We start from the raw sequence: 8,162 nt of genomic DNA on the forward strand, positions 1-8,162 counted from the left end.
ACACAGTTTTTGGATCGTGGACACAAGGCTTTAAAGAGAGGTAACGTACTTACTTTTAGCATTTTCACTATATTGTAAGATACAGAATTGGCCTCCAAGAATCGGGGTTCTATTCCGTATGTATGTACTTTCGCCGCAATGCGAGTCGACACTGAGGAAACCGCGCGAGCGCATTGCAAATCGCCCTTTAGGAGGTACGGGCGAATGTCGTATTACTCCGGCGACCATTTTTGTGAGCTCGCCGTTCGCTCCACGGCTCCTTCGTGCGGCGAGCAGCGGACGTCGTACCGACGTGCGGCACGTGGCGGTTTCGCGACGGCCTAGGCAAAGAGAGAGAGAGAGAGAGAGAGAGAAAGAAAAAAGAAAGATCGAGACGAAAGAGAAGCGTTCCGTTCGTCGAATCGAAACGCCCGCGGACGTTGTATACGGACGGACTCGCCGACATGTCGCCGACGATCCGCTCCCTCGAGACCGCGCCGCGCAAGGAACGTCCCACGGCGGAGTGATAGTTCCCTCGGACTCGCGCGAGTGAAAGGGGGTGGATTCCCCAATACTCCCTGGCACCCTCCCCCTCCGCCGGAGATAGAGGCGCGTCGCATCTCGCCCGGTTGCGCCGACGGAGTCCCGCGCGTCACGTCCCGCGGCGGTGGCTCGCGCGAGAGCGTTTTGCTGCCCCTCTTACTATGCGGCAGCTCGGCCGGGTCCCTCTCTCTCTTTCCCTCCCCGTCGGACGTGCCGCGTGATACATTAATTGACAATTGACGAAGGAAAAAGGCTGGCCGTTTCTCGCCCCCGGATCCCTCCACCGATCGGCCGCGACAATGGCTGCGACCTTCGATCAGTATGACAAGTCGAGGTGCGTGCGGGAGAATTCCCATGTTTTCATTCATCGGCCGGGCGTCACGCTCGCATTAGGCGCTATTGGCGTAATGGCCGTACGAAATTGCGGCCGCGCCGCGCGAGAACGGTGCCGACCGTCCTCCCGGTGCACTCGATCTCGGAGCACTGGATAGACCGCCTTTGGTCCGTGCCACACGAGTCGTTGCTCGCCTCACGAGTGTCGGGACGGCGCGGAGTACAAATCTCCTAACTTCTCGGGTGTTCCCTGGGTGTCGATCCTGCAGACCCTCTCCTCCTGCGTCGAGCGCTCGTTGAAGCTGACCAAAGTTCCCGGCGCCTTTCCTCTCGCTCTGTTTTTGTCCTAGAAAAGAAGTAGGAGGAGCTTAGTCATTTAGCTGTAATATTTAGGTGACAAGTTTGTTTTTTCACTCGCGAGAGGGACTTGCCCCACTTTGCCGGAATGAAAAATTGTGTCGTGTTAACTGTCTGATTCTTTTTTTTTGTTTTTCTCTTTTAGCTGGTACTTTGGTGCTATGTCACGGCAGGATGCGTCCGACTTGTTGATGGGCGAGAAAGAAGGCGGTGTATTTTTAGTGCGAGACAGCACCTCCATACACGGCGATTTTGTACTGTGCGTACGGGAGGACAGTAAAGTTAGCCACTACATCATCAATAAGATCCAGCAGGGGGATCAGATTCGTTATCGGATCGGGGATCAGATGTTTCCGGACATCCCGAGTCTCCTCGCCTTCTATAAGCTTCACTACTTAGACACCACACCGCTAATTAGGCCAGCGCCAAAGAAGACGCAGAGGGTAATTGCCAAGTACGATTTTGAAGGCAACGACTCGGAAGACTTACCCTTTAGGAAAGGTATATATCGACTTGTTCATTTCGGTCAATTAGTTCTGTTTCTTAACAGCCGTATTAACGAAGCGCTTGTAACACAGGTGATATACTTACTGTAATATCGAAAGACGAAGAGCAGTGGTGGACGGCGAGAAATAGTGTCGGCCAAACTGGTTCGATACCCGTGCCGTACGTACAGAAGTACGACGACGATAGTCATATGATAATAGAGAATAACTCGCGGCCTGAGAGCGGCGGCAGTTCCGGCTCCAACTCGAATTCAGGGCCTACGTCGCAGGTGCCTCACGCGGAAACGACGGGACAGGCGACCATAACGCGAAGATCGAACATTCAGAGAACACTGCCGGCCTTTGCCAAAGTGAAACAGGCGAGGGTGCCGAACGCGTACGATAAAACCGCGCTAAAATTAGAAGTAGGTGACATGATAAAAGTGACAAAGACTAATATCAATGGCCAGTGGGAGGGTGAATTGCACGGCAAGGTCGGGCACTTCCCGTTCACGCACGTGGAGTTTGTAGATAATGAGACTGGTGAAGACAATCAGGAGATTTAACAGAAGTTCCCCGAGCGTGGTGTGCGCCACACGTGCGGCACGAAGGGAGAGACGCCTCCTGTATTATCAAAATTTAGGGTTACTATTGACATATATTCTATGTGCCATTTCAAAGACGCATATACGCCCAAGTCTGAACAACTGTACCTCTTACATTGCTGCATATGATATACTGTAAGAATGAACTTCCAAACTTTGTGCAATATGTTGAAGTGTAAGAAATGTTTAGAGATGTGCGTGAGCATCTCTGCAGTATGTTAATTTAGTCACACGCCACTCCATCATTTTATATTGTACGTTGCTAATTTCCCAAAGCACAAGCATAATCTTACAAAGTTATTCTTAGATGTAGTATAACATATTAATTGTATATGTTAGTACGATTTTATTTTACGAAAGATTAAAACCACGTTTCGGTGAAGTAGCGGACAAAATGATTTTTGTAAGGAAACAGTATTTATTAGATATATACTCTGACATGTACTAAATGGTTTTATAATTTACAGTCGTACATGTAGCTAGGCATGTTACATATATAATACCCTACATTTTTCTTATATAGATATTAATGTAACGCACTAGTTTAATATTCACGTATGTATAAGTTTTTATTGTTTATTCAGAAATTTATTAGTGCTCGAGAGATGAACGGTTCGGTACATGCCCAGTTCTTCATCTACACTCAATGACCTCTCATCATGGATTTGTTGATTTTATAGAAGATTATCGATAGAAGTAATTTATCACATTTATTTATGAATATTACAGTAGAAAAGAAAGCATGTGTGTGCTCTTTAAAATGTTTTGTTAGCAAATACCACAGTTATATATTCCTAAAGTTGTGGAATGGTATATTCTGCTCTGAATATACGATAATATTTTCTAGTCATAAGTGACTATGATAAAAGCATACTGTATATACTTGCTTGACATTATTTCATTTTACTATTATTAACACTCCCGAAAGAAATGCTCGAGGTATTGAAATATTTCGTAAGAAGTACAGTTGTTCGGTAGGCTATGAAACCTCGATGCCATGGCACATACAATATCTGTTAGCCATAGGTTGTGCCACCAGTTGGAACAGCACGTCGTGTTAGAGAGTTGTATTTATATATAATGATGGAAAGGTTAATTGTATCAGAAAGTTGTTCACAATTACACAGGATACTGTGTATGATTATTGGGAATTATTTTAATAGCAGATTCTTGTGTTTCCAATGGAATTTTCATTGGGAACAAATATATATTCTAAAATTGTCAGCGTATCGACTATTCAAGTACTGCTATTGAAATAATGGTGAAACACCTTACGTGTACCGGGATTATACATTGAAATCTCATACATTGTGTAATATATTTGCTATTTACAAAAGAAAACAAACTTGTACTATTGATTACATTTGTTGTTTTATTATATTTTTGCAATATAATTTTAGATAATGATACGTGATATATTCCACTATTGGGACCTTTTTTTTTTACTTACTATGTGCATTTGACATTTCCATCATAATCATTAACATCATCGTCATCATCATTGTAGTCACGAGTTGCATAAGTTCTTCATAAAATTCTTCCTAAAATTGTGCGCAGTATTAAGATAAACAAAACTGGGAGTATTCCATATCAATGAATGCGTTCAGGCAAGATTCTCTTCCGTTTAAACATACGACAAAGTATAAAATGGTCCAATTTATATATACATATATTTTTTTGCCAATTTTGATATGTGAAGTAAGGCAAGCTGGATAACAGATAATAGGCAGTTTCTTTGGCAGCATCACGAGGATCGTGTATTTGTATGAGACAAGGTTTGGAACGTGCCATTATGTATATTTTATCTTTAATTACCAATATTCCAATGACAGATGGTGCTTAAATGGATTTCACCATAAGACATTATATAGTGATATCGACAAATGTTTAAATGTTTAAGTAATTTACAGCGTATATTTTCACACGGTAGTTAACTCGATTGTTATGTATATTAATTTGAGAAGCTTCTATTATAAATCTCGTCAATTGTAAGGAAAATCACGATTACGTTTTCACATGCATGACCCATTAAAGCAAATTCATTTGTACGTACGACATATACACGAGACAAATTTAAATATGACAAGGATATAGTAATGTATATTTTTCTATAAGCGTATGCACATATTTTTTGGTTTTTCTGATAGCGAACCGATTTCGTAAATAAAAAAATACAATAATAAATGATAAGATTAATAATCATTTAGATAAATATATATTTGTGTTGTAATTTATAATAGATTGTAATAATGTAAACATTCAATTATAGTACTCAATAATAAATGATTACGTATGTAGATACTGCTGTCCGTTAATTTTTACAACTACAATGTTGTTAGAGGTGTATATTTTACATTTGCATTACGATCACATTTTCAGAATTCAAATGAAAAATCAACCGAGCACGTAAAATATAGCCTTTATTAAAATTATTTTGTGAAAGGCAAGACTTAATTGTATAATGTGTAGGTTTACAATACCATTTGCATTTATTTCAAACTATACAATGTTAAAAGCATAATATATATATATAACAGGATTTAATATAACTTTTTAAAAAGAAGCAGACACGCTATCGTGCTAATTGTGTAATTAATGCTGCACACATTTCGAAAAATTCCATTGTGTGATGGCCCGTTGCTTGCGGAGGCGGTAATGTCGGATCTAAAAGAGTACAGTTTTTATACGTAAATTTTTATGTATTTAATCAGTGATATATTAAAAGTACCCAATTAAATATATAAATAATTTACCTCGTCCAATGTCTTCTTCTTCGCTAGACAAGGATTTGAAGTCTAATAAATAACTCTTGTGGTCAACTTGATACAATTGTAACGACATCTTGCTATACCTGTCGGTCAATTCGTTTTTATGTCTTACTCGAACGCTGTATGTATTCACGATCTTCCATTCCTGAAAAAAAAAGGACAATTTGCGTGACGTCGCGTTTAAGCGTACCAGTCGGTACAGGATGCGATTCGTTGATCTTACAAAATTAAGCGCCTTCATAGCACGATAAACTTCATTCATAATATCGTTGGGTTTGGATTGCGACCTAATTCCTAAATGCCACTTCGCCCTCTTCACAGGCGTACCGCGACTGCCTTGCGTCTGTGCGGGTGCGCTGCCCTGCGAACCTTGACGTTCACGGTATGCTGTAACATTATTATTACGCGTACAGTACATGTACAAAGGATGGCTAAGATATTTTCCTAGTAATCCCACAGATCTATTCCTAGGTACAGAATGAGGGGAAGGGAGAGACTCGCTGAGAATTAACGTGAGCCGTATTTGTCCCGTTCATATTTTTTACATACGTGCAATTCTCTCTGGATGAGGCCTCAATGGACTGCTGTTCGTCTCGTTTGGGCTGAACGCTACCGGCGGAGGACTAGACGCCACATAAAAGTCCTTTAATTCCGCCTTGGCGGCTTCATCCGCGATTCTCTTATTGTCTATGATTAAGTGATAAGCGATCGCCAGCTGATCGTGCGGGTCGCCGCCCAGCAGCGCGGAATGCACCTCCGGCTCTTTCACGTTGAACTTCTCGCAAACTTCGTTCACGGCGTCTATATCGATAACAGATGAATCTTGTTCGACGGGTGACGGGAACAAGTACGATGGTAAATCCTTTTGGAACCACTCGTGTTTTCTGCAAAATGTATGCAAAAATGTAGCAACGTATTAACTGAATATATCCCGAAGAAGTGTATTATTCGATATACTTAATGTCTTCGATGGTCGCCCTCTTCATTGGATCCACTTGTAACATGTGACACAAGAGGCTGACGACGGTTTTGTTCAAGTATTCCGGAATGGGAAAGACACCGGCTGAAATTAAAGAAGACTCTGATTAGTTAGCTGCCGCTTAAGGTGCCCGTTGAGAAAGTGTCCAGCGCTATCGAGAAAATATCGGCTGGCATTTCTCCCCGAGCGGGAGGAGAACTCACACTTAATTTTCCGGAAGAGAGTAGGAACGTGCTCGTCGTCGAATGGCAAGGTGCCGCAGAGTAGCGCGTACAATATCACACCGCACGACCAAATGTCGACTTCGGGGCCGGCGTATAATTTGCCGGATATCACTTCTGGCGCAGCGTAATTTGGCGAGCCGCACGAGGTACGCAAGAACTCGCCGTCCATCATCATGTTCGACAGACCTACATTTTCGTACAAGATTTTATCATCTGTTTGCAACGGGGGGCGCGTGTCGATTATGCCAATTATATCCAAGTACCGAAGTCCGCGATTTTCACGTGGAGATTGTGATCTAACAGAAGATTTTCTGGCTTCAAGTCACGATGCACTATCATGTGTCGGTGACAATAATCGACGCCCGATATGATCTGTTGGAAAAACCGCCGCGCTTCGTACTCCTTAAGCTTGCCGTGCTTAACGATATAATCGAACAACTCTCCACCCGAGACGTATTCCATTATCATGAATATATCTGTAGGAGTACTTATGACCTGATATCTGTGAAACATACATTAGGACCGGATTATTCAAGCTATTTTATTTTATTTCAAAGGAGCCAAATATAAGATGCATACTGACATCTCGCTCGAACCACAAGCTCTTCTCTTTCTTCCACGAAATTAAATCTTACTTTACAATTTATTCCTAAGATAAAAGACTCGCGCACGCGAACTTTATTGCACACGAACAACTAAAATTCTACGGTTAACTGCTACTCACAACTTAATGATATGTGGATGTCTGAAGAGCTTGAGATTTTGTATCTCTCTGCGAATTTTGCCCACGACATCCAGACTCTTGATCTTCTGACGGTTCAGTATCTTCACGGCGACCTTGTGTTTCGTCAAAACGTGCTCCCCAACTGCGAACAGTACCGCGTGAGAAGGCGCATAATTTTTGGCGGAGCAGCATATAAAGGAAGTCTTATACACGTTATACACGTACTTTTCACTTTGCCAAATGTACCCACGCCCAAGGTCTGGCCTAGTGTATAGTGGCCTATCTTAACAATGGGCTGCGGTTGACCACTCGGGAGTTTCTCGGACATCTTGAATCGGCTGCTACATCAACAATTGATATACAAAATTGATTATTGTATCCCGACGTCGTATTCTTAACTACGGTAATTTTGTGGCAACTGTTGTATCCTAAGTTACAGAGAAACCGTTGTCTACGATTCGCTGGGGTATCTGTATCTCACTCACAGCCTCGGGTGCGAGTCGGGGACCAAGTTGGGAGTCGACAGGTCCAAGCGGAACCAGCTCCGAATTGACCCCGAGGACACTCGGTGCGAGGGCGGCGCGAGCTCCGACGATCCTCCAGGGCGATCCTCCCAATGTCGGGGAAAGTAGTTTCGCCTCCCTGACGCGTAGGCTGCACGAGTCCTCACTGAGAACTCTCTCTCTACCCCCCCGACGACCCCTAACCTCTCCGTGGCTCTCTTTAATGCGCTGAACCTTCGCTACACTTTTGCCTACGCCGTTGCCCGCCCCCCTTCGCGTATTTGTTACGCGACCACGTGATCGCGGTTGGACATGTGAGGCTTGTTTTCTGTTTGCTACACTGGTGAACTAGTGTAGCATTTCTTAAGCCACGTCTACATAGAAGTCGTAAAGTCGTAGTCGTAAGAATAACCCCTGGTCCACAATCTTGCTTTAAGTAAGTTGTAAGCCTTAAGCCGTAAGAAATTAACCAATCGCAGGCATTTATTCCCCTCACTCTCACCTGTGATTGGTTAATTTCTTACGGCTTAAGGCTTACAACTTACTTAAAGCAAGATTGTGGACCAGGGGTAAAGCCTCCGCTACAATGATTCTCGGTTCTGTCTACAATGGTCGTAGTCGTAGTCGCTCGATAAGAATTGACCAATCGCAGTCGATTATTC

At 43.0% G+C, this 8,162-nt stretch overlaps 2 protein-coding genes across 4 annotated transcripts; one reads left to right on the forward strand and one right to left on the reverse strand.

Moving 5' to 3' along the window:
- Positions 1–185: 185 nt before the first annotated feature.
- On the forward strand, positions 186–4,599 carry LOC105561554 (adapter molecule Crk). 2 transcript variants are annotated; one of them, XM_012011626.1, is made up of 3 exons: positions 186–856; positions 1,358–1,713; positions 1,791–4,599. In XM_012011626.1, exons 1-3 carry the CDS (start codon positions 822–824, stop codon positions 2,261–2,263), a joined length of 864 nt encoding a protein of 287 aa, XP_011867016.1. In that variant the 5' UTR covers positions 186–821; the 3' UTR covers positions 2,264–4,599. The 2 variants fall into 2 exon arrangements, with proteins under 2 accessions (XP_011867016.1, XP_011867017.1); XM_012011627.1 differs by lacking the exon at positions 186–856 and adding an exon at positions 904–1,248.
- A 169-nt stretch (positions 4,600–4,768) lies between these two features.
- Positions 4,769–7,782, reverse strand: LOC105561556 (5'-AMP-activated protein kinase catalytic subunit alpha-2). 2 transcript variants are annotated; one of them, XM_012011629.1, is made up of 10 exons: positions 7,483–7,782; positions 7,223–7,335; positions 6,998–7,139; positions 6,537–6,775; positions 6,253–6,459; positions 6,028–6,133; positions 5,620–5,954; positions 5,294–5,457; positions 5,056–5,215; positions 4,769–4,966 (listed from the first exon to the last, which is right to left on the reverse strand). In XM_012011629.1, exons 2-10 carry the CDS (start codon positions 7,323–7,325, stop codon positions 4,875–4,877), a joined length of 1,548 nt encoding a protein of 515 aa, XP_011867019.1. In that variant the 5' UTR covers positions 7,326–7,335; positions 7,483–7,782; the 3' UTR covers positions 4,769–4,874. The 2 variants fall into 2 exon arrangements, with proteins under 2 accessions (XP_011867019.1, XP_011867018.1); XM_012011628.1 differs by having other exon boundaries at positions 7,223–7,338.
- Positions 7,783–8,162: the final 380 nt, after the last annotated feature.

The sequence above is a fragment of the Vollenhovia emeryi genome, unplaced genomic scaffold, assembly GCF_000949405.1.
Source record: "Vollenhovia emeryi isolate VEMERY1.0 unplaced genomic scaffold, V.emery_V1.0 DF939205.1, whole genome shotgun sequence".
Taxonomy (NCBI): Eukaryota; Metazoa; Arthropoda; class Insecta; order Hymenoptera; family Formicidae; genus Vollenhovia; species Vollenhovia emeryi.